Here is a 26,828-nt window from a genome sequence, read left to right as displayed (position 1 = left end):
TAATCAGATGGGCCAGCCGGGCAGTGGGGCCAGTGTCTTTATCGGCCAGATGGTGTGAATTTAGACACTTTTGTTATGCAATCGCAGGGAGGAGTTGGGGAGAAAAAAAACAAAACAAAAGCCGCCATGCTGTGCGCTTATTTGAGTTTGAAATTAGAGACAGATTTTTGAAAGTTGAGGGTTGAATTTTAAAAACGATTTTGGAGGGGAAAGGGCACATTCGCTTGTCTTGAGCAGTTTGGCTGACTGGACATCCCGTGTCCGTGGCCGGGGCTTTTTTTCATCTCCAGCCCTTTCTCCTCTTTCTCCCTTTCTGAAAAGTGCAGGTAAGATTCAGGATTGGGATAAAATTTCTCATATTCCCCCACCCCTCATCCCCAGCTTGATGTTTTTCTCTTTCTCCTAAGACTCCATAAAGAGATAGGAAAGATGAAAGAGATCTGTATGAAAATTGAGAGTATTTCAGGTAAAAGGTTCTGCAAATAAGCACTAGATTAAAATAAACCAAACCAAGCTAAACAGAGGAGCAGAGGAAGAGCTTTCATTTTCATTCATCAGGAAAGAGCGGGCACTTCTGAGCCTCCCTGTGGAAGTTAGGAACACAATCTTAACCTAGTGCAAGGTTAGTTTCCTCTTCTCTTTGTTTAACTTTTTCTCTTTTCCTTTTTCAGTCTTGTTCAGTTTTTAAAAACACTTATCAGGAACTTCGGACTTAGAGACGTGCTTGTTAGGAAATAACCCTAAAAAGCCTTTTAGATAAAGTAGCTGAACTTGAAGTTGGTCTCCCAGGCTTTGTCCACAAAGCAAGGGGAAGGGAGGATTGAATTTATTATCTGAGTAATTCAGGGACCCAGTTCCTATACCTGATCACAGAGCGATTGTCTGGGAAATGGGGGTTCATGGATGTCTTCCCTTCCCTACTTTCCTTTGCTTATGCTAATTAACATTGCTGGCATGGGGACTGAATGCCATTTAAGAAACCAGATAAAGAATAACTAGGACATTTTGATGAGACTTTTTCTTAAAAAAAAAAAAAAAAGAAAAAGAAAGATTAGCTTTGGCTAACCCAGAGAAATTTTAAAGAGGGCTCAGTGGTGCAAATATAGCCCACTCCCATTAGTGTTATAGCTTACTATTATGATAGTGCAACAGCCAAGCGAGCATCTTCTACATCTTTTCTGTGATATTATAGATCATCCTTAAATATGTTACTGTTGGAAAGTGGAAGATTGGGTCTTGAAGTTTCTCCATATTTTCTTTGAATATTGTTTTCTTCCCTGAGTCCATTTCTCACACTGTATTACACTGGCATCAAGCTTACATTTTTATCTATTTTTTTTTCTTTTCCTCCAGAGAAAATCCCCATAGAAAGCAGCTGAATTCAGCTGAACAACTTTGCAAACTTACTCAGCCTCCTCAGAATCATTCCTTCTCAAACTAAACAGATTGGCATATTCTGTTATGCTCTTGGAATTAAATCACACCCGTCATCAAACTCCTCTTTGGGTTAGGTCGACATGCTGGTGATATCAAAGGGGAAGACTAGGTAGAAGGCTTTAGGTAATTAGCATGTATGTATTTTGAAATTGTGTTGCTAGGAGGAAAAGGTTTGCCTGAGCTGCGAAGGTATTGCATTGACATAAGCAATAGGAAAAGGAGACGTGGGCGGAGGTAGGAGCTAGGAAGAGTCAGGGCTTTGGGAGGTAGGAGAGCTGCTGGCCAGCATTTTTATTGATGTTAATCTTGGGACGGATTGAAAATTTAAAAGTAAAGAACTAATATAATTTCAAAGGCAAAATATTATTTCAGAAAGTCCTAGGGGCAAACTCTGATATTTAAGAAAGTTGAGTTAATTTTTTCCTTTATTTCTTACTAATTTGATTACATGTCTTAAAACCTCATTTGCCCATTCACTGAAAGTTGTTTTTAGCATATCTTAAGTGTATGTTACTTTTTGAGAACAGTAGATTTGTTCACCAAATAATCCACATGTCCCTAGATGAGAGGGATAGGCTGGGAAAGTTTTAAAACATTTATTTGCTTGTTTGTAATTCTGTTGAAGATCAAAGAGGGTATATAGACTACAGAGACTAGAAAGCAAATCTATGACTGGGCTGTGTTCGGCCTTTTTTTCTTGCTTTTTGTTTTTTTTTTGCCACGCACTTTTTCTCTTTTCCCTACCCTGTTGTCACTTTCGAAAGGTGCTCAGGGACTCTCATAGTCTCATGAACTTAGAAGGGGCTCGAGACAACCTAGTGCAACATTTTATTTACAGGGAGGCAAAGCCCAGAGGGGTTAAAGAGACTAGACTAAGGTCATGCAGCTGGTGTGGGACAGAGTTGGATTAGGTGCCAGAGTTCTGATTCCCACTTTAGCCATTTTTCTATGGGGCCACATCACTCTTAAGCTTCAGAGAAACTGCCGTGCAAAGGGCAGTGCTTACACATAGTTTCGTTATTGCTAATGTTTATTAGACATATTCTCCAACTGGTGTGGGCGGTAATGGTTTTCTTACAAGCCATGTCAAGGCTCTATCCTTCACTAGTCATGGTCAATGGTGGACCATGCATTTGAAATGAACTGAGAGGTATTCAGAAGTCCGCTGTCCTGACAAGCAGCAGTGGGGCAACACAGGGAGGTGATTTTCCAGGGTTTGTCTGCCGCCAGGCTTCCTTTTCATATTTGTCTAGGTCTTTTACACAGGCACCCTTAGATTGGAGTGTTTTGCTCTTTGCTCAAGTCCTTCAGAATGTCCTTCCTATGTGCTGTAATTGTTCTAGGGCTTCTTCTGTCTCTCTTATATTCCTCCATTATCTACCATGTACCCAGCACTTTGCTAGGTGCAAGGCTTGGAAGGCAGGGCTTTCAAGATGGGACCTATACATCTAGCCCCATTTCTGTTCTGGATTGGGCGAAAATGATTTAAACTATAATTTTATAGCTCACTGCCTTATTTTCTTCCTATTTTAAAATGTACACCCTAGTTCTGTTCTTCCTCATTTATCTTTAGAAAATGATGGAACTGAACTAAATGAATAAATGTTTGTAAAGTCCACTGAGTTCTCTGGAGAAAGATGTCATATAGATAAGGTTGATAATAATCCAGGCAGCTACTTGGGGTCTATTTTATGCATCTTCCTTTGCCCCGTTTCTTTAAATATTTATTAAGACACAAAGATCTAAAATATACAGTTATAAAATAATTTACCACTGAGCTAACAATAACCTCCAGATCTTAAAATCCAACTGTCCATGGTTCAGATTACAAATATGGCTCTTGTGATTACCCTGTTTATAAGTCATAGGGTGAGAATTCGAATGAGTATATTTGGGTTTCGAGTTTAGTGTTGTTTTTTAAACGTGGCCATAAATTCTGCTCTCAAGTGGCTGATAATGAAGAGGTGACCTAAGACATATTCAGTTTTGTGAACGTTCTTACAATGTATGCTCATTGTATTTTCTTGATTTTTAACAAATTTCTTTTACTCTTTTGGTTCCTTCCCAATCTACAGTCGGTGTTGCGAAAAGAAAAGTTGTGGAAACCGAAATGAGACTCCTTCAGACCCTGTCATCATCGACAGGTAGGAGGAAAAAGTGACTAAAAATATTATTATTTCTGGATTCTTTCCTTTATGAATCTCAACTCTGAGTGCTGATCACTTGGACTTTGCCATAATATTGGTTTCATATTATCTTCAAGGCCCGATGCTAGTTCAACATGTATTTTCCTGTTCTGGTTGGCCTTTCTTGGAAGAAGTCAGAACATTCCTTTTGAATGTGTATCTCTAAATCTATGATGGGGTCTTTTCCAGGTGCACTGGCCTCAGCCCAATAAGAAGTGTGTGGATGGTAAAGGTTGGTCAAGGATGCCATTTCTCCTATATGGCAGGGCAGGGCCTCGGTCAGTTTCTTAGAAGAGGCAGTGTATCCCAACTTAAGTGGCAACACCTTTATCATTCTCAGTTGCTGCTGGGCTTAAGACTTCTGACTTAGATTACAGTTTCAGGGATTATGACAAACTATCACATTGCGGGAGATTCCTTTCTACCACAGAGGACTGCATTCTGGGTTCTGTGTTATACTCGGAGTGGGAAGGATTCTTTGGGACAAGATGCTAATTCATTGAAATGTGACTTAAGCATCCTCAGCTGTCTGTTTTTGTGATTGGAAACAGAACTTACAAACCAATGAAGAAATATGAAATTAACTTCCAGCAATCATGTAATTTTTAAGAAATCCCATATTCCCACCCCTAATTTTTTCTCTTTCGTTAAAAAACGGAATAATTCCCTGTTGCTTCTTTCTTTGGGTTTTCATGTTTCTAGCCAGGTCCTGAAATGGATTGGAGAGATCACAGTCTCCAAAGTTGTTATTCCAATATTCCAATGAATTCTCAGTTGGGAGAATGGAACCTCTGGCATTCTTCCCAGAAAGCCAGCTTGGTTTCTTTGCAGAAAGTCAGCTTGGTTTCTTTGTGGAAAGTACAGGATAGCCCTAGGAACAAGGAGGCTGAAATTCTGATTCTGTCCTAGCTTCTGACCTTGGACAAAACACTCAGCATCTGCATCTCTGTTCTTCAACAGTACGATTGGTGGGGGGAGCTGGAGGGTACTGCCTGCTTCCGTAGGTTTCAGGAGGCTACTAAAATAGCTGCAGCAGTTTTGCAGTATTGTCTAAGATGCTTGGAAGAGGATGATGGCCAAATAGAAAATGTTTGTGGGATGTGTATGATGACTTGCCATCTTAAGAGGTTCAGGAGGGACCAATTTTAGGAAGTTACATGTAATTCTTTTCCCCCTGAAAGTGCATAAGAGCTTCAAATTAAATAGTTGCAAGAACTCTTTGGGGCCAGCTATATTTTCCTCTTCTGATAGATGACAAGACTGAATCCTGGTAACTGGAGTTGCCCACATTTACACAAGCTTGTCGGAGCAGAGCTGGCACTGGAAAACAGCTGTCTTTACTTCTAGGCCTGTGCTCCTCTCACAGCCACAGCTGCCTTCTCCCAGCACCCTCTGTCCTAACTGACGCGAGCTGGGTGTGCTGCTTGCATTTGCCATCATTACCCAACTTCCCAGGATGCCCTTGGCTCCACAGGGGAAATTTGAAGGCTGAGAGCAGATCTAGTCCTATTCAGCATGTCCACTGAGCTCCCTAATGTTCGTCTAGTCTTTTTCACTAACTTTTTGCTGCCCTTTCAAGAAGGTACTCTCACCTCAGGATCGTTACATCTTTTCTTGTAATAAACATTCCATAAAGCAGCTTTAGAAATGTTTGCAAACCCATAAATGGCAAGCTGCACTGTATACCTCGTAAGTGCACATTGAATGACTCTGCACTTAATAGCAGTTCTCACTGTAAGAAATTACATAGAACCTGCACCCACGGATGAAGCTGAATTTACTTGTTTTCTTCCTACATAATACACATGTTACCTGAACAAAAGAAAGCAGTTATTTTGCATCTATGGAGGAAAAGATTTTCATATTGGAGGCTTTTATTGTTTGTGCTAGAATACCTTAAATTCTTCCAAGAAGATAGAAACTGTATATAGCTGCATGTTATGGAGGTTTATGTGACTGTGGCATTTATTTTTACTGTTCTATGCACAATAAAACAGCCCAGTGATGTCTCTGCATCACTTGAAATATGTGTTACTTCTGAAATGCTGCACACCTACACATACATACCAAAGGGTACATAAATTGATCAGGGCCAAGTTTTTAGAGAACTCATTTTATTTTAAACAGATGTATTTGTTCGGCATAGTCATTGTAGGGCTTGTGTTTAAGATATTGTTCCCTCATCGGAATCTGGTCTTATTGTTCCTGAATGTCTTTTGGGCTTACTGAGGCTTCTTCACTTCATTTGTGGAAGAGGAAGGGGATGAAGTCAGGTTTCCATTTATTGGAGGTGGGATGGGTGGTTTGTGTCATCAGGGGCTTGGTTGGGTTGTACATCTGGTCCCTGGGTTCAACATCTGCTAACTTGGAGATGTCAAGATCACCCAGGAACACCAAACGGGTGCAAAGTAGTCTATTTTGGATTTTCTCTGAATAAATATAGAACTCTCTTCTTTGCCCTTGTTCCTATACTGCCAACTAATTATCTCCTCCTCCTCATGCTCAGTCTAACCAGATGCAGTTAATTTACACTGTCTCTCTGAGTTTTCTCACACAACAGGCACGATCCACTCTGGCTCCGGGGAACCCTGTTTATTCCCTTGAAATTGTGCATGTTCAGGGGAGGAGAGAGGATGCTCAAGAGTGGTTTCCAAACTTTTCACCACCTAACACCCTTTTAATTTTTTCCTTGATGAACTCAGGGTTTTGCAAGATTTGCCTGCCAAACCGCATTTAACAAGTAATAATTCAGCTGTAATTCAATTTTTATGAATCAAAGACATATAAAAGAATGAGAAGGAAAAATCTCATCCCAGAAATGCCCTTGATTTCATCAATGGCCAATCGGAGTTTCTGATCCTGATGAGACATGATATGTCATGTTACCACACTGACTGGATAGACTTCTACCTCAAACACAAAACAACGTGACCTTTCACTTGGCTCATGTGACTACATCCTGGGTAGATATTCAGTTTCTAATAGGCTTCTTGAAATATAACAAATAGCTTTTGCTACCTTGTAGCCTCTTAATTGAATATCATTGGATTTTACAATAGGATGGCCTCCATAGAGACTTAGTTCTTCATTTCCTAAGACTTAGCCCCAGACTGGGAATTCTTTTTCCCCTGCTAAATTACTCCATCCTTGATCTCTCTAGAAACAGAAATTTAATTTTATTTTGAGTTGTCTTTCCAGCATGCTTTTGTGAATTCTTGGGCAGCCACACCCCTCTCCCAAAAGCCCAGCCAACACACAGCCCAGCAAAACTTGCTGTGACTCTTGGCCTCCGGCAGAGCCTTCCTTCTGTGTGCAAATGTGTGTGTATGCAGAGTGGGAGGAGGGTGTATTAAGTTTTATTGTAAAAATCCAAAGTCCTTTTCTGAAAAAAAAAAAAATTCAAAAAAACAAAACAGAACAGAACAAAAACAACAATGAGAACAGCTTCCTTGCTGTGGTCTTCTGCCTAAATCTTGCCTCTAAAGGACTGTTTGTGGTAAATTAAGAAGAAAAAGGCTCACACTGATTCATATTTTTTGGTTTTAGAGGGGAAGCTCTAATTCAATTGTTTTTGATGGGCCATGGGCTCTTCAAACTCTATTGTCTGTCTGGAATTTTCTTCTGAATATCTTGTCAATGTCAGGCTCAGAATAATCTGGGGCCTATGGGAAGAGGAAGTTAGGAACTGTCTCACTGATATGGGAGGAAAAGGAAGAGTCGCAACTGATCCTGACTTGCAGCCCCATGAAAAGTCAGATGGGTGAGGAGGGTAAGATTTCTTTTGAATCTTTGTTGGCTGTCTCTGCCCACGTGACTACTGGTCAGATATTTTCCGTTGAAAGGGTGGATCCAACCTATTTCTCCCATGCTAACTGCTCCAGTCTTTTGTCTTGGGACATTGTTCTATATTTCTGAGCTCTGTTCTCAGGAGGACCATTTCAAATGCTGATGTATTTTTATTCATTTTATTTTTTGAAAAAGCCAAACAAACAACCGAATGACCCTCATTCAAAAGGTTTACTCAGAAATACTTGGTGTTTAGTTTCCCGTGAGGGTTTTTCCTGGTACTATCTTCCTATTTTTTTTTTTAAAAAAGGTTAATTGTGGTAAAACACACACAACATAAAATCGGCCATCTTAACCAGGAATATGTTCAGAGATATTACATATGTTCATGTTGTTGTGCAACCATCACTAGCATCCATCTCCAGAACTCTTTTCATCTTGCAAAACTGAAACTCTGTCCCCATTGAACTCATTTCCAATCCTCCCAGCCCCCGGCAACCGCCATTCTACTTTCTGTCCCTGTGAGTCTGACTACTCTAGGTATCTCATATAAATGGAATCGCATAATATTTGTCCTTTTATGACTGGCTTATTTCCCTTGGCATAATATCCTCAAGTTTCTTTCATGTTGTAATGTGTCAGAATTTCCTTCCTTTTTAAGGCTGATTAATATTCCATTGTATGGATATACTATATTTTGTTTATCCATTCATTGCTGGTGGATGCTTGGGTTGCTTTGACCTTTTGGCCATTGTGAATAATGCTGTTATGAACATGGGTGGATATAGATCTCTTTGAGTACCTGCTTTTAATTTTTTTTGGAGTTGCTGCATCATATGGTATTTCAAATAACCGCCATACCATTTCCATTGTGGCTACACCATTTTACATACCCACCAACAGTGCACAAATGTTCTAATTTCTCTACATCCCCACATTACTATTTTCTTTTTTGGGGGTGGTTATTTTTGGTGTTGTTTGTTTGTTTTTGTTTTTTGATAGTTACCATCCTAATGGGCATGACACTTTTTTTTTTTTTTTAAATAAAGTTTCTCCTGTCACGGTCTTGATAGGTGTCTTCACCCTTCGGTCCAGGCTTCTTGTTTACCCTTCCCCTGCCATCTAGCACATCCATCGTCTGCCTCTCTCTGCTTTACCAACTACCTTCTTCCACATGTTTGGATCCTCTTTCCTCTGGGCCCTACTTGTCATTCCTCTTTCCAGCGTATCATTTAACTCCAGGAGAGAGAGTTATTTGTGGGATGGGAACTTTCAGAAAGTAACTGTGAGGAGTAAAGCCCTTACCAATTGCATGTGTGTTAGAGAGTATTGCATTAATCCTGAACAGTGGAGTTTTTCTTTTTATTAATTTATCAGGTGAACTCCATGTTAATGTAGTCTTGATTTGCAGTGTAGTTCTACTTTTAACTCCACTCTCTCTTTTAGCATAGAAGCAGTATTTGGATAATAGTTAGAGTTGAGCTCTTGGTAAGATATATATCCACGAAACCCATCAGATTTCTGCTGTCCTGAGCCACTCAGGCTGGTTTTCGATCCCACTTGCTCTCTTTCCCCAGAAATGCACAAGCTAGATATGCCATCAGTGATACTTCCTCAGTGAAGAATTCTGTCTCTGAGGAGGATGGATAAGACCAATATTCAACATTTAATTGGCACTTAATCTTTAATGGCTGAGAATGTTTTATAAAGGAAAAAACAAGTTTTAAGGAGTTAGATAATTTGGCCAAATTCACATTGCCAGTTTCAGTGGTGAAATTGGAGTGTAGTAAATGGATGGAAGTTATGGAGAAAAAAGATTTTGGTTAATAGAAGGCAAAACTTTCCAGAATTTAGAGCTTTCGAAGAATAGGGTCTGGGAGAACTGATGGGAACTTGGAGAGATGATCTGTTCTTTGAGGAAGTGGTGGACATCTTTGGCCCCTGAACTGTCATTTGACTCTGAGATTGTACAGGTCACATTCAGCTGTGTGACAGGTTGGAGTCTCCAGCACATCAGAGCGATAGCATGGTATAGTAAAACTGGCCTTGGATTAGAATCAGAACTTCTGCTTCTGGCCCCCAACCAGTCACTAAGTAGCTGTTTAACATTACAGAAGTCATGAGCTGCCTCTCTGAGCCTCAGTTTCCCTGTCCCTAAAGTGAAGTGCATTGGATTAATGGGTGACCTTTATATTACCTTCCGGCTCTAAATTCTCTGCCTCTAGCTGAGGGCCCAGGTTTGGGTGTCAGGCATGCTAATTCATCATCCTTGCTCATCAATAATTTACAGGTCTATTAATATGTGCCTCTTTTGCTCAGACTCCCCATCTCCAGTGGAGGGGAGCCCAGTGCTGTGAAGAGTCTACAAAAGCCTGGCCCCGGGCAATTTTTTTTTTTTTTTTGTTTAGTGAAAATTCCATTCCCTTAGGGAAGGTTTAGATTTTCTCACTAAAAACACAGATTATCTACCCAAAGTGAATGCATCATTCTTTCATGTTCTCCTTTCTTTGTTTGCTAGTAAAATCTTTGCTAGTTTCTTGGTAAGTTCAGGGAGACACAGGTAGGAGAAAGGGGCTCTTCTATTTGCTAGTGTAGAAAAAAAATGTCCCTTTGGGTTGATGCTCTTCACTGGATGACAGCCTGAGCCAAGTATTAAAAAAGAAATGCAATTTTCTTTGAGAAAATGACTCTCTTCCTCCTGATTAAAGGGGTGGTACTGAAAAGATCAAACGTTCACTTTGTGGCTGGGTCAGTTTTTAGGAATTACATGTATTCCATTTGACTAGCCAATCTTCCTAGACTCGCAGATCTTTTGGGTTCGACACACACTAGTTTAGGCTTCTATACAGTGGTTCATTCCCGTATTTATTGATTTAGTAATTTTTTCTGTTGTCCAGTTGTTAAGCTAATGTTTGTGAATTCTTAGCCCTGAGAGACCATCAGGTATGGTTCCTACTCTCATGGATTTAACAGCTTAAGTAATCATACAAAGAAATATATACTTACAAACTGCGAAAAATGCTCTGGTAAGTGGATGGTAGATAGGTTCCAGTTTTCTAGTCCTTCTCTGTGACTCCAGATAAAATCAAAATGTTTGTTCCATCAAGCAGACTTTGAGTATTTCCTCTTCTCTTTCTTTGCACACACCATTTCCACCTGGAATACCCACGCGGAACTCTCTGCCAATACAATCTTATCCCCTTTTAGAGACCTAGTTCAGATCCTACCTACTTAAAGATATCAATTCATGTAGCCAAAATCTTTTCACGTGACACTTATTGCATATGCTCCCTTTGGTCAGGATGTTTTTTTTTTCTTTTTTTTTGACCTTTCTGAGCTTGTCTATCATTCACAAATATAATTCTTGGATGTCAGACATTGTATATTACTTAAGACTTGAGTCTAATATATAATAGCTATGTGATATTGTTGAGTTGTTATATTAATATGTTAATGTATGTAAGGTGCCCAACTAGTGTATGATGGAATAGATGCTTTGAAGAACGTCATAGCAATTATTATCCTGTATCTTTCACAGTGTCTGTCTGGTGGCTTAGGTATTAGAGACACTCAGTAAATGTTAGTTGCTAGACTAATCTCCCACTGCCAAGCATAAAAGAGTTTGGATGACTGAGTTTATGCCAGTTCATATAGGACCTTTCCTGTGACTACTTGTATTTTGACAACTGCTCAGCATCTTACCGCCTCCCGCCCCTACCCCCAGTGGCAGATAAGTATTAAACGATGCCAAGAACAGATATGTAGCATTGTAAGGAAGAATGAGTCCATATTTATTTAGTAAATATTTATTGGGGGTCTATTATGTCATGGACTTTGCCAGGTGCTCTTGAGATAATAAGCTTTCCCATCAGGAGCTTATAGTTCAGATGGAAAAAAAGCTTTTTCAGAAATAATTATAATGCAATGTAGAATATAAAAAGTGTCATAAAAGCGGTAGGGATAAAAACTCTGGAAGATCTAAAGTGGGAAGATGATTTTCATCCAGGTAGAAGTGTGTGGTGTGATGGCTGTAACTTGGACATTTGCAGTTGAAAGTCAAAGGGCATTCCAGGAGGAGGAAAGTGTGTAGGAAGGGCACATGGAAAGAATTTCCTAAATCTGCTCATAGTTTTAGAAATGCATGGATATGTGTGAAGGGGAATAGGAGAAGTTGCGAAAGTTATCTGGGTCCAGATTTTCGAAGACTTTATTTCCCCATACTGAAGTATTTGACATTATTTTGTTGGTGATAAGAAGACATTGAAGAATTCTGAGTAGTGCAGGTTCATGCTTAGGTCAGTATTTTGGAGAGAGAACTTTGAGGATGGATTGGAAAATGGAGAACAGAAGTATAAGAACCTATTAGGAAAACGTTATAGTCGTTCATGAATGTTTTTCATTTGGTGACTCTTTTGGGAATTTGTCAGTTTACCTACCAAAGCGTGGACACCCTTTTCATTACCGTGTACCACCGGGAACTGGGAAGATGTTCACAGACTTCCAATTCTGTGACTTTCGCTAAAAATATCACCATTTCTGGTTTAGATTTTTTTCAACTCCTTCTGTACATGCCCTCTCCTACCACCAGCAGCGGTTGGGAGTCAGATTTTCCCTGCCGGATACCAGTTGCTGGAGGTGAAAGGCGCATTTTCTCACCTCTCCATGCCCCACTTCCCCTCCTCCACTCCAAAGCTTGTGCTGATGTTGCCACTTGTCCCCATGAGTACCCGTCCTTTGTTCACTGGAAAGCTCAGATCCTTTGCAAAGAACTGCTGTTGTACCATCTGGCAATCTGTGAATTTTTTAGTAGCCGGGATGTTTGTGAGAAAGCAGAAACTCAGAGGCCAGAATCGAAACCATTTACAAGTAATTCTTCAGAAAAGAGGGAAAAAGACCCAAACCAGTTCACTTTTACTAACATTCTTTCATTCAAAGTGCTTATGTAGATCCCCTGGATCAATTCCCAGTGAAAATCAGAGGACTGACTGAATGTATGGGGTTATTTAGAACAGAGAGTGGGATGCTCCAACGTCCAGCTTCTTCCTTATAAAATGTGGGATGTGATTAAATAACAGATTTGCCAGGAAGTGGATGAGTCAAGAGGAGTATAAGAACAGTGCTCTGAAATTGTGCTGTGCCGGAAATGAGAAATACATATTTGTTTCTGGGAAAGGTGTCTCTTTCCAGAGTTCTCTTGATGGTTTTCTGGGGGAACAAAGGACCCAGAGTTTGGGAAAGATCGATAAGACTATGTGTTCACACAGAGAGAGCCTTCTAGAACTTCCAGTTATTTTCTTTTTCTATTTGAGCGAATGGGGCTGGATAAGTTCTTCTGGGCCTATTTTTGACCCGGCCAAGAGGATAACAGGCCAGATGACTGGGATATAGGGCATATATCCCAAGGAAACGAGAAAGAGGTTATCTGGAGATGATTTGCAGATTTAGATTTCTACCCACCAGAACTTGACTATATTATTTGTTGATCGAAATCTGGTAAGAATTGTCCTTTGTTGCTCTGCTCTTCTCACTGACCTAGAGTTGCAATTGGATGGAGCATTTGATTAGAAAAAAAGTTGTTGAGTGACAAAGAAGCTCAAAGCACGTCAGGCAGGCTAGACCTAAATCTACAAGGAGTCAGCATTTCATTAATCTGGACTGAGTAATCAATTAAATGATTGTCCTCCAGGAAGATTTGATTCTAAACTCAGTTTCCAGAGAAGTTAAACTTTCCCAGCCCCCTCAAGACCACCAAGGAGCCAGACCTGGGGACACGCACTGTGACTGCTCCACGTAATGGGAGCATCTGAGAAGGCAATAAGGGAAAAGTTCCTAATCCCACCGATACGATGGCAGGAGTGGAAGAATTTGCAGGATGCAACCCTGGATTCAGGCCAGCCCCTCTGAGGTTACCATGTCCATATTTTATGGCTCATAAGACACCAAGACTTTTAAAAAAGAGAACTCAGAAAGTGGCTGTAGATTCAGGGTCACTGTACCTCAACTGCTGTTACTTACACATAGCCCCTCCAATAAAGCCCCGAGGTAGGTTCTCTGGAGACAAAGGGTGAGTTTTTTTATTTGTTTGTTTTGGGTCCAGTTTTGCACAATTGCGTAGGATGTTTCCCTGATTATTTTAAAGCTATACACATGATTAATTTTTGCTATGTAGTGGGGCTGTCAACCCACATTTTAGATAAGAAAACCCAGTGAAGAGCAGCTACTTCAGGGCCCATGTAGCAAGCAGGTCAAAGACTCAGTTGGGGTTGGACAAGATCTCTAGCTCCCAGGACAAAACCAAGATGGTCTATGCAAGGCAAGGGACGGGAGCAACGATGGCATTCACATCAGATGTGTTGTTGCTGAACTGTGTAGAGCTTCTGACTGGACTGAAGCTTTGGAAGATTCCTCACCTTCCAAGCACCGTGCTAAGGGTCATACTCATGGCATTTCGCTTCACTATAAGCAGTACTTTTGTATGTAGCCGGTTTCTTCTGTGCAAAAGGCTTTTCCTTACTTCAGAAGTAAGGTTGTACATATGACATGTGGGTTGAGCCCTTGAAGTGGCTATTCTTCCTGTAGTGTGATAATGACTGTAATAAAATCTGGCTTCAGATCTGGGTTTTGCTACTCCTCTGCCATGCCTGTATTCACCCATTCATGCATTCCCTCCATCCGATTGAATCTGGAGTTGCTGGATTTAACAAATTAAAATATTGAATGCCCAGTTAAATTTATCTATCTATCTATCTATTTTTATTTTTATTTTTATTTTTTTTTATGCCTATAACACCTGGTCTTCCTAGGTGGTCTCCCATCCAAGTACTAACTGGGCCCAACCCTGCTTGACTTCCGAGATCAGATGAGATTGGGCACATTCAGGATGGCATGGCCATAGACAGGATGCCCAGTTAAATTTAAATATCAGATAAACAGGAATGATTTTTTTCTTTTTAGTATAAGTATGTTCCACTTAAATTTGAGTTTCAGATGGACAACAAATTCTTGTTCAGCATAAGCCCTTCTCATGCAATGTTTGGGTTATTCTGATGTCGAAATATTGTCTGAAATTCAAAGTTAATGGGGCATCTTGTATTTTATCTGGCGACACAACCTGAATCCCCATTTTTTATCTGAAGAATAGGGAAGTGAGGGCTGCCTCACAGCCCTGGGAGGGGGAGAGAGATGAAGTGTGAAAGGCCCTGAGCCATGACTGGCCCCAGAGCCAATTAGCACGTGCTGTTTCCTCTCTTTTAGTGTTTTTTCCTACCTTCAAGTGGTAGAAGCCATCATCTTCTGGTCTATGTGGAAGTTGATTCACACTTAGGAAATTCACGTGGGAGGCTGCAGGGCGAGCAGAAAGCATCACTGGGAAGCGCCCGCGTTCTTTGGCCCCCTCGTCGTCGCCAGTTTCTTCGCCCAGACCCCCCTCCTCGGCGTTCTGTCTCTCCTCTCTTCTTTTGTCACCTCTCAGTGCCTTGCTCATGCTCTGTCTAGACCCTGTTTTATGGACTTGTCGCCTCCCCTGCATTGCTTTTGCTTAGTGTCCACCGTCCATCTCCTGTTCACTTTCATTCTGACTTCCCCGAAAGCCTTTGTTTGGTGTTCCTGAAGTCTCCTTCTTCAGCGCTTCCCACATATGGGATTGTTTAGGCCGAGTGATAAATTGCATGGAGTTAGAGGTAAGGGGAAGCTCCCTCTGCCTGCTTGGTCTTGGCTGACGTTTGAACAAGAGCCAGACTTTGCTTCGATTTAACGCTATCAGTCCGCTCGATGCTTGCCCATACATGTGGAGTGGCTAGCGCATTTTATCATCCAGCTGTTGAGTCATGAGATGAAAGATAACCACATTAAGACATATATCTTGGTAATTTAGTGAACTTAAAAAAAAACCTAACTTTGAAAGTTTAGTGCCATGTTCAGTCAACCTATGGAGAAGAAAAGATGGCAGATTTTAAAATTCTCTGATTCCCTCGCTTCCTTCACACCCTAACCTTGTCTCGTCTCCGTCTTTTTCCTTTGTTCAACTTGCCTTTGGTTTTGGGGTCCCTTGCTTCCCCCCCTCCCTCCCGCCCCCCTCCTTGCTTTTATAGTAGGGTATCTACCTCGATTCCAATGCAGGCAGCCAGAAACATTCCATGAGCAACTGGAACCCTAACGCCTTTCTTCTCACTCCTCCTTTTCCTCTTTTCCCTCCCTGGTGGACATTGATTATGCTGGTTTCACTGTAGGTGTTCCATTTATAACTCCAGGTTGGCGGTTTTCACTTCGAATGGAGTCCATTGAGCTTGTAAATTGTATTGGATCAGTGAGCCTATAATGAGACCTCCAAACCCAAACCCGGGGTGTCTGCTGGGATTTCATTGTTCATAAAGCTTCTTCCCTGGGGAGGGAAAGAGTCATTAGGCGTGCACTGTGTTTAATATTTGGTCATGACGGGAAGCAATAATTTTCTATTTTTATGGTGGCTTCGGAGTTTTTAAAGCAATTGTCTGATTCCCATCACTGAGACTGGAAGTAAATTAATCAGACACTGAGGTAAGTCTTTGTCTGGTTTTGGTTGGAATGTATCTTGTTTAGGGTTTTTCTCCACCCTATGCCTGCCTGACCTCTGCCACCCTGATGGCCGGCACCTGCCTACACATTTTGGAGTTTCCTCAACTTTTCCTGTTGGGCAATATGTTCCTTCTCTAAGGAGGAGGTCCTTTAAAACATTTTCATCTTTAAATGAAAGACGTGCTTAAAGATTTTTCAAAATCGGCCCCGCCCAGAAAACAGATGCATTCCTTTCCTTAGCTCCTGGTCAGGCAAACGGTTTTGGGTCTGATATGCATTCTGAAGATTTCCTGTCCAATTCAGCTCAATGGGAGCCCCAAGTCAAGGTATAAGGTCTCCTTGCTTCACGGAGAGAGAGGGGCTTTAGCTTAGAAACTTCTGGAAGAGGCCCAGGGTCTGCTGTAAACCTAAGTACCTGGAGCCAGAGTAGGAAGAGCAGTTCAGGGAGTTTGCACAATTTCTATCAGCTAGGCTAGGCCAACCTGACCAGTGATGCTGGAACGTTGGGTGGGAATTTCCAAGGACGCGGCTCAGCTGCTCCCACTCACATCTGTGAGGGGCCATAGCTAGTTGACCGCTCATAGGTCTGGGGCCGGTTGTCCATTGACTGTGGATATTAGTCTACTCTGAAAGCAGGATCTGTAGGATCTGTAGTTCCATGGAACTGGGATTCTGTGACGTAACTCTGAGGACAAGGAGTGTTGAGCAGAAAGCCCCTATTTTGAGACCTATTTTATCTGTAAGATACCTTGTTTTTTTTCAGCATTCTTTTTTTTTCCCTGATAGGAAACTAAATGTGAGGCTTCAGTGATGTGCTTCTTTGGAAAGTCACAGTCTACCATTTTTTGAGTTTTACAGAGTTAGTGGGAACCAGCTGGGCAAAATGTGTCAGAAAATATTGTCATGCTAGACCTAACCTGCAGAGCTGTGGAAGTGACTCTCAGCTGTGAGTCAGATGTGACGATCTTGAGAAATACTTCCTGAAAGCTCCCTGGCTTCTGAAGCCTAAGCTTGTTGTAGGGAAGAAAGTTCCAGGAAAGGCCAGGAAACTTTGCCCTAAAGGCAGAGAGCCTGACCCAGGGAGAGAAGGAAAGGATCTTCTTTCCAAACTGAAAATCATACACACTTATCCTCTGAAATATCATGCCGGCAAAGGGGAGGGATGCCTAATACCTTCCCAGGGGTTTGGAGTTCCTACCCTCCCCTTCTTCCACCAAGGACCCCCTTGGCGGTCCGGAGAATCCTACGGATCTATAATACTGCTGGGGCTTATTGTCGCTGGGGCTCGTTGTCTATATTTTAAATGGGATGAAATGCTAAATTTCTCTTGGGCGGCTGCAAAAATAAAGGTCTGATGTTTACTCGTTCAAGTTCATGAACGCCTTCAATCCCCGAACACACGGGGCGTGCCACCGGAGCCTTGCGCCGTTTCTTCTCTATCCCGTCGCCACTCCTTTGTTCTCTTTATTGCCTCTTTACTTTCACCCTGTTCTTGTTCTCTTGTTCTTTTCTCCTTTTCTCTTTTTCCTTTCCTTTCATTTTAAGTTTGTCTTTTTTTTTTCTGTCCCTGCTTCCCCTTGATGCCTGTCTTCTCCTCCCTAAGTTACAGAGGACTCGTGCTGGAGCTGACTGCCAGCCTGTTCGTCGGTAACTTTGTCTTAGCCGTTCTGTTGCTTTCAATGGCTCATTTGTTTGCTCCTGTAAAGGAAAAAAAAAAAAAACTTTTCCAACCTACGAGTTCGTTGTCTCCCTAGGGATCCTTGTTTGAATCTTTGCTGTAAGATTTTTTTTTTTCCCTATGAAGTACCAAAGAAATAATTGCCTTATCGTTAACAAACAGAACCTGGCTCTTATCACCCCATACCCCAGAGCCTTGGTGCAAAAGTTGGGCCGTGCCAAGTGCATGCATTAACCTGATACGCGAAACCCCTTTTCAAAGCTGGTCCTTGGAGGACGCTCATTGAGGGCGTTTTTGTCGAGAGGTGGCACAGTGAAAGCACTTCTTACAGCAGTGGGTGCCAAAAGAGATTGGCTGGCGTTTACACCCCTCTTACAACAAAAAAGAGTGTATTTTTTCTGGGAGAAACATTTTCAGATTGTTCTAATTGTCACTGGCAACGAGCAATACTTGGAACTTGAGTCTTACAGTGGCCTTGCTGGAGTTTTAAAGCATCCCTTGGCACAGGAGACTTCTTGGTTCTGTGGGTTAGCTGTGCCGTGGAAAAGCAGAACGATCATAAAAAACACCAGGCCTGGCTGCTCACTTTGCCCTGTGAAAGGCTGTGACGTGACCTGGAACCTGGGCTGCCCTGTCAGTGTGGATTAGCTTCGACCTGTTCGGGCTCTATTTTATAAAAAGCAGAGATCTTCCTTTGGAACCTGGATAGATTGTGGTATTTTCTCCTCACTTAAATCGATGGCATCATGTCAGAAAAGCTGAGTGTGAGGCCGGCCTCTTTCTATTCCAACCTAATATTGCAGCAACATAACTTCTGCATCTTTTGGATCCTTCCACAAGGCAGATGCACAAGGGACCTGGGGAAACACTCGTTTTGGGGTCAACTTGAATTGCCATCCTTTAAAAAAAGTTTTCCCCATTGTCTCTTCTTTGTTAAAATAAAATAAATAAGATAACCCCACAGCAACACACACAAAAAGATATACGATGTTGCATTAACATCAGATACTGACAGCGTCTCAAAAGATCCTCCGGGAAGGTTTTGTTTGGGATGGGAGAAATCTTCTCTTAAGCATTTCCCAGCATTCTTTCAAGACATCTGGTTCTCTCATTTTCCCTCTGACTTCTGTGCTTTAAAAAAAATAGCTTCACTACTGTCATTATTTTTATTATTTTTAACCATTTAACTAAATGTGCTGAATGGTGATTCCACCTGACATCTTGTCTAAAACTCATTTGACCTTCAGAAGTGACGACCTTAAGCAATTTTTACTGGCAAGTGTCTTGACTTTATTACTCAGGAGACAGTTTATTTTTGTTCCTTAAAGAGAGAGTGAACAAGAGAGAGTGAGCTTTTCTTAAGATCAAAGAAAAAGAAAGAGTGAGGAGTTTATACCCACCCATCTCTAGGCTGGAGCAAATTTTTTCTCTTTCTTATCCTGTTTTATTATTATTCTCAGTGTCCTTATAAAAGCATAAATAAACAAGGTGAAATCTCACCCTGCCTCCTGCAGCCACACTTCCCTCTTACAGCATTTGGGAGCTCCTGTTTGCACTTTGAAATTGGGCTGCTGAGTTGAAGCATTGTATAATGTAACCATCATATTATTTATTATTTTTTGCCCATATAAATAGAGGCCAAATCGATTAAATACAAAGAAAAAAATGAAAGGAAGCAAACTGGGTTTGTCAGTTCCCCACTCTAATTTTAGTATAGTTCGGTCTGAATTAGAAGAATTATGTCCCCTGCTGCGGCTAGTCTATATCACCAAACCCAAATATAAGCAGGCAGCATGGCGCACAGTTGGCAGACACTGGGGAAAGAGGCCCCCAGGTGGAATGAGCACAGCAAATGAATTGCTTTTCTACCTGGGGGCAGGCCAGAGTGAGAAATGCCGGGAGAGCAAGGACTGCGCCGCCTAGTCCTTGCACTGAAGAGCCATTCAGGTTTCCGGCATCATAAATCTCAAAGAGCTGCAAATTATTGGGAGAAAAGAACATTTAAGCTGCAGCATCCTACCTGGAAATGGAATAATTCCCTTCGAGGTTGCTTGTATTTTGGGAAATATATTAAGACCTTGACATGGAGCTTTTTTTTCTGGGCGGAGAGGTCTAGTGGGGCTGAAGAAAAGGGCTCCTTTAGGTGGTGGAAGTACGGAAGGCGTCATGGTATTGGGAAGGGATCGTACTAAGTCAGATCTTAGGAGCTGCTTCCTGCTGTCACCCAGGATCCACCTATAGCTGCTGCCCTCAGGGCTCTTTTCTCTTGAAGGACTTGGCATGAGGGACCATTGGTCCAGCCTTTGCTACATGTCAGGAAATTTAATGATGGTTGGACAAAAGTCTGCACAAGTCACCAGGAGTTTGTGGAAAAGCATTCTTCATTGATACGTGGGGCTAAGGTGAAAATCACCCTTATAAATGTTACTTAAAGTTTGAATTACTAGAGTATCGGTAAATACCATTTGCAAGAATGACTGGCTGATAGCAATTGGATCTTCTGCTGTATTCTTTTTGTTATGCCATCCCACCCCAATGCTGTAGCTCTCACGCTGCCTCAGCTTATTGAAGGCAAACAATGCCATCGATTCAATTACTTAATAAGCATTTGGTCAACTCACAAATGTGTAATGAACACCTAGAGCGCTCATCACTGGTATACTGATGTGGGAGGAAAGGACTTCTGGTTCAAGGTAGAAAGGGATACAGACTTATGGCTAGGGAAGGGGGAGCATTTATGCATTCTTGATTCTATCCAGGCTTATCCCTGTATCTAAGAACTCATAAAACACATTGCACATCTCTGGGGCTCAAATTAAGCCATCGCTTCTAGAAGTCATGTTGATATTGTCTTCTCTTCTGTGGTCACCATTATTTTCTTGGTCCACCCATCACAAAACAGAGGTCACAGCACAGTACAGTGGAATGGACCACTGTAGAAGTCACATGGCCAAGTTTGTATTGGGGGTCCACATTTGTTTCTTCCACTCTTTTAATCAGAATGCTCATTTAATTCTATTCCAGCACCTGTTCAGCAATTAACACCCTACAATTTGCATCTTACTCTGACATTTGCTATCTTTCCAATTAGTTTTTATATCAGTATAATTAGGTAGGGTTATTACAGTGCATCAAGCAGGGTCATGGTTATTCCCAAGCCTTTAAGCACTTTCCCAGATTTGTTTAGGGAAGCCACTAAGGGCAAATGGTTGATTAGGATCACTGTTTTTCTTCTTCATTCAGATCAGGAGAAAACTGTTTCCCCATGTGGCTCATGAAAGATCAGGGAAATATGTCAACCTCTAAGAATTAGTATTATGTAGTTCATGACTTTTGGTCGAATTTACAGAGGATTATAAATAAGGTTTATAAGGTGGGTGTACTGCAGGCATTTTCTGTGAGGGGCCAAGGCAGTATCTTCAGTTCACTTGCTTTGGGTTCTCAGTGGCGGGGACAAAGGGAAAATGTTAAGGGAAATCGAAACCTTCCAAGTCAACTTTTTAGTATGTGTGTATGTGTGAGAGAGAGTGAGAGAAAGGGGAAGGGGATGTGTTTTCTTCCTAATGACACAAGGGGATAGAGAAAAGGCAATTTCAAGATTCAACCAGTATCTATTCTTAAGCATAAGCTTGGTTTTATAATTTTCCCACACATTGGAGTATGTGATGAAAGAAAAACCACATTTCTACCAAAAAAAAAAAAAGGCGTATTCAGAAGGCAGAGGCTTTGCTGGATCCATTAGTGTATCTATCCTGGATACTTGGAATGATGCTTAGATGCTATCTATAAGTGATCTATAATATGGATTGGAGGGAATTATTGCCTGTGTTTAAATGAAATATCCAGAATAGGAACTAATCTTTGATAAATTAAGATTGAAAGTATATGCCATCAATAATGTATTATCATATTGTATGTTATATTGTAATGTACATATAGCATTTCTTCATATATGCCTAGGTCAAATTCATAGAGTATTCTCATAAATGTATATGTAAGGTCACACATAAATGTTTAGGTCTAATTTCATTATACCCAATACTAAAGTTCTAGAATTTGGAGAGTTGCTAATAGTTGGAAACAAATGAGGGCTTTGGAGTCTTCTGGAAGAGTTTAGATTTTGGTGGGCCTAGAATTGTTTGTAATGGTATCTGACTTTCCTGCTGAATTGGTAAGATGACAGAGCAATATCCGGATGCTGCATCTGATACAGTTGTTGGAGAAACAATACCATGATTGATGGGGGATGTAATAATGCCAGATTCCTCTGGGAGAGAATTTTACACGGTCTGATTTCATATCGACAAGGTTTTCTTTTACCTGTGATACAAAATTGCATGGAGTCATCTTGTTGTGGCTTGCCTTGATTTTTTAATAATGAGGAGAAATGTGATTTAGGTAGTGTGTATCAGAAAACCAGGGAATCTAAACTGTTATAACTGGAGCACCTCTATTTACAATTTGGGGGTGTCTTAAATTACAAATCTCAACTACCGAATTCGGATCTCTGAATGTTTCTGCCTCAAGAGGGAAAGGAAAGCAAGTAGGATGTGGGGCAAGAGCGGCGGGAAGACGAACTATTAGAGCAGGAGAAGAGTCATGTGATGTCATAGATTCCACTTCTACACCATATTGATGTTTCTTCCTCAACATGTTGACATAGGGTAGAAGCTCAGCAAATATTACTTAAGTCAGCAGGAACCAAATGGTACGAGTTCAGTGGGAAAAAAATGCAGAAAAGAGTGTGGGAAAATACAATGTGGTCTCTGGGAGAAAAATGGGGAGAAATACAGCAGTTTTACCATTGGCTGTGATTAGAATGATAAAAACTAATGGAGAAATCGTTGTCATCAGTTAATTCACATCTCCTTTTTAATTGAGACTGGATGTCTCAGTGTGAAGTGTTTGCTCAGATGTCCTCTGGGTCTTTGCTTAAATGTCACCTCAGCGAAGCGCCTCCTTCCCTGTCTCACAGTTCCTACCTCCCTTCCCTATTTGATTTTTCTCATTATGCTTTTCACCAATTCACGTGTTATATATCTTACTCATGTATTTGCTGATTGTCCATATTGCCCTCCCACTATAGGAGAGCAGAGATTTTTGTCTTTCTGTTTGATGATTTATCTCCAACATATGCCTAAAACATAGTGAATATTAATGAATTTAGCTTGAGAATGACTAGCAGAAGACCTACATCAGGGAAGACTTTGTTTAATGTTTCACAGAGAAGTGCAGAGGGTCTCTGAGTGTATATACTGCCCACTGGGCAAGGAAAAGGGGACATTTCCTTTTACCTGGAGGCCCCACTAGTAGAAGCTGTTCGAAATCTGACATATACCACCGATAGGGAAATGTCTCAAAGGTAGAACATTTATGTGTAAGTCCAGAATAAAAGCAGTAACTCTGCCTCTTAGTGGAAGAGGCAAGAGCCCTATCTGCCCACCTCGGCTCATACTTCATCTTCGTCTTAATAAATTTCACCTTGGAAATGCAAACACGCTTATAGAAATGAAAGGGCCTGTTAAATATACTAGGTACCCAATCTAGGAAGAGAGTGAGAGTGAGGATGAGAGCCAGAGAGACAAGCTTGGCATGCATCAGGAATTACGTAGATAATTTTCAATTTGGGGTTAAGATGAATTTCTTTGTCTATATCAGGTTAGTTATTTTTGATGCCATTTCTCTGTATAGTATTTCTCCAAATCACTATTTTCATATAAATGAAAATGCACTTTTCCTAATGTTCCCTATGCTAGTAAGTATGGTCTGAACTTTACATACATGTTTTATACATACAGGTAAGCAGAGGCAGCCTTCCATAGAAAGTTCCTCCAACACATCTTACCTGTGGCTTCTTTTCTTCCTTCCCCCTCATACCCTCACACTACATACACACCTTTTCACTTTAAGGACAAAAATAAAATGTCGTTCCTTTAACCAGAATCTGTGACACAAGGAAAATGATATGCTTGCAAAGAAGTGGGAGAAGTAGAAAAATAAACAAGGCATAATCTTCTCTTTTCTGTCTTGGAATAGGAGCAGATGAATTTGTCTTCCGTAAAGTGATGAGATTTCTCTCCTGGCTTCAGTTTTCTGAGGCTTCCGTCTTTCAAGGCTCCCTTTGTAAAGTCACCACAGGGAGGTGGGAAAAGATGAACTGATCTAGAGGAGGAGTTACAGGAGGGGATGCTGGCCTGGGCATCCATTTCTTACTGATTTTTTACCCTTTTTGGCTGTGCAAGTGTCCCAGAAATCTGATAACATATATATTTTTTAAGTCCAAATAAACGTTATTCTTCCCTAAGTCTAGGATGGCGAATCACCCCTGGGAGGGTGCCACAGAGAGTAGCGACAAATGTGGACTCCATTCTGTCAAGATGCATGTCATTGCTGGGCAGGGTCCTTCCAGTCCTCAGTGCCATCCCACATTTACTTCTGTGTCAGCTGATTAAAGACCTTCTGAGAAGCAGACTGCCGTTCGAGCTGACGTGTCTCTGCCTTCGGCGCTGTGCATGGTCACAACAGCAGACTCAGGGAGTATCTGGTCATTATTACTGATTGATTGGCAAACTTTAAGAGTCGGTGGGGAGAAAGAGAAGTGACCTGAGGAGAGATGTTTATTGGGAATACAACAGATGAAGACAGTGTTTAGAGCCATTCAAAACGGAGTGTAAAGCAAGGGAACCAGGGGCTCGGAAAATATAAAAGGAAGATGTTTCTTCTCCTGTTCCTCCTCTTTGGTCCCCTGGTTTTCTTTTTTTCTCCTCCTTTTACCAGAACAAGCTGGTTGTTTCACAAACACAACTTAAAAACAAGAAACCAGAGCTGGTGTGAGCGAGAGTGAGATTAGCAAAATGATCAATATAAGCAATGTTACCGACTGCATGTAATTTTCTTGGGAAACACCCCCAGCGACCAGGGTGCAATTTCAATCGCTTTGGTAAATGTAGTTTGCCTCTATCTCTAAACAGCTCAGCTATCAACTATTGAGTACTTGTTTAGAGTCTGCAGCAGTGGGGAAAGAATTACCCACTTTTTCACAAATTTGAAGGTGAAGGCTACCTACCTTAGAGACGTGCTCATGTATATTTATGTATATTTATATACATACCCACATGTATGCACACATGTGTACACACATAAATACGCACCTATGTACGCATGAAACAAAGTTAATGCACTAATGTTATGTAGGGAATCCTGTGTTATGGATTTGCTTAGAGTGGACAGGTAAACGATACACATCAGTGCCTAATTTAGTCTGCACCTTTCGGCTCTACACTCGCGGAAGGCGCCTTGACGAGGGACAGCAAGATCCACCTTCTGGGTCTCCCTGCTGGGCAGGCCTCAGGGAATATTCTCAGCAGTACGCTGTGCCCTCAGATCCAGGGCAGGCATTCCAAGATGTCATAAATAAATAAATAAATAACATTTGCCGTTGTTTATAAATCAATTAATTTGGAAGTTGCAAGGTCACGCACAATATTTAGCGTTTTCCGAGGCAGCTCCGGCGCTGCGGCGGGCAGCGAAGCAGCAGCTGTCAGGATGGTGCTCCCGCGCGGTGCTCAGCTGCGCGGGCGCCCGCGTTCTCTGTTCTCTGCTGGGGGACGGGTGACCGCTTGATTAGTCGCTACTGGGTTTTGTTCAAGGGAGAGCTCTGCATGGTTGCATTTTAACACCTTCTCCGCTAAGCAGGAGGCCAGCACAGGGTGCTAAATTCCTGTCTGTGGCTGTCTGTGAAATAAATCTGTGTGTTGTGCCGTTCCAAGCTGTCAGCAGTGGTTCGCCCTGATGGGCCCCTGGAAGGGGTTTCCTTTCGGTCTGTGGAACAGTCGGCAGCCACTAGGGAGCTGTCTTTAGCTCAGATTTCAGAGTTAGCTCATTAGACCAATAACAGCAGACACTCTCTTAAACATATTCACAAAGTTATATTATGAGAAAGAAAAAAAAAAATCACCCGGGGCTAGAGAATGCTCATATTGGGTTTCCCTTGCCTCCTTCTGTGCCAGCCGAGATGGGGGGCAGGAGGGCTCCATGACCTCAGGGCCCCTGTCCTTTCAGGTCCCCCCTACTTTCCTTTCTGATGTGCGGCTTATCTTTGTGACAAGTTTGTTTATAAAAGCAGAGTTTTCTTCCCTTCCTGGCTAGGCAGTATCTCTCATCCATCCTGTCCGTTCCTTCTTAACAGGATCTCAGCCAAGAGTATCTGCAGCAGAGGGCGTCCAGTGAAATGATTATTCCATGTTCTGGCTTCTCTTGCTCGTTCTTTCAATGCATGTTTTCCCTCTTGGCTCGAGGCTGTCGGCAATCTTCTCAGATATTTATGTGAGATTCATGAAATGAAGCCAGTAACTAAATTTCTGAGTGGGGTGTTTCCCTGGAAAACAGTTTTGGCCCCTATCCTCTCCTTGACTTGTTCAACTCTTCTACTTTAAACCCTCCAGAATTTCTATACCTCTCTGCCTCGCCTGTTGTTGGCACACGCTTGCTGGACTCTGCTAGATACCGCATACCACATGGATGCTGTTTGCAAAGAACCTCGGAAACCTTTAATTTGGGGGCAGTATTTCTTAGAGAGTCACAGCTGGAAGACACGAAATCTAGTCAACACCCGGTTACCAGGGTTTTGCCATGTTTGCGTTTCAGCAAATGATCTCTACCTCGTAGGTGGTTATTTCTGTATTAAATGTTTTAAAATAATTTTAAAAATTGAATTCTTTTTTGGATGATGGATACTAAACCCATGCTTGCTTTATGATTCTCGCAGTTATTTATCATTATGATGTGTGATCTGATCCGTGTCTGGTAATGCTAGTTTTACGGTTACATGTAGATGTGCCTGAGGAACTCCCTGGTGTGCACTTGTGTAGAACACGCTGAATATGTTCAGGCTTGGCTTCAGCACAAAGGGGATTCTCTTCTTCCTGAAAAAAAATTTTAAAAATTTGAGCAAAGTGTGTTTAGCCATTGTCGAATAACTCAAAGAAAGAACAAAATAAGTTTTTTTCTTATTTTATGACAAATTCAAACTCCTAGTACATGTGCTGGTTTTTTTTTTCTTTTTTTTTTTTTTTTTTTTGGTGATTTCCCCACTCTTTTCACTCATGGATAACTTAAAAATGGCTCAGCTTGAAATTTTCCATGTGTCTAGGAAAGCTCCTGGGATTTCTGAGGATATGTGGGCAGGA

The 26,828-nt window shown here is 41.5% G+C and overlaps 1 protein-coding gene and 1 pseudogene across 2 annotated transcripts in view; one reads left to right on the top strand and one right to left on the bottom strand.

Annotated features, from left to right (window-relative positions):
• EBF2 (EBF transcription factor 2) overlaps window positions 1-26,828 on the top strand; it is a 179,869-nt gene that overhangs the window by 7,885 nt on the left and 145,156 nt on the right. For both annotated transcript variants that reach the window (XM_016148163.2, XM_016148165.2), the window contains exon 6: window positions 3,513-3,581. In XM_016148163.2, coding sequence (XP_016003649.1) covers window positions 3,513-3,581 — 69 coding nt within the window. The remainder of the gene's footprint in view (window positions 1-3,512; window positions 3,582-26,828) is intronic.
• Window positions 14,188-14,306, bottom strand: LOC118612790 (annotated as a pseudogene).

This window comes from Rousettus aegyptiacus, unplaced genomic scaffold (assembly GCF_014176215.1).
Source record: "Rousettus aegyptiacus isolate mRouAeg1 unplaced genomic scaffold, mRouAeg1.p scaffold_m13_p_16, whole genome shotgun sequence".
Classification (NCBI taxonomy): Eukaryota; Metazoa; Chordata; class Mammalia; order Chiroptera; family Pteropodidae; genus Rousettus; species Rousettus aegyptiacus.
Note: the sequence above shows the minus strand (reverse complement) of the source record. Positions and strands in the feature narration are given on the sequence as shown.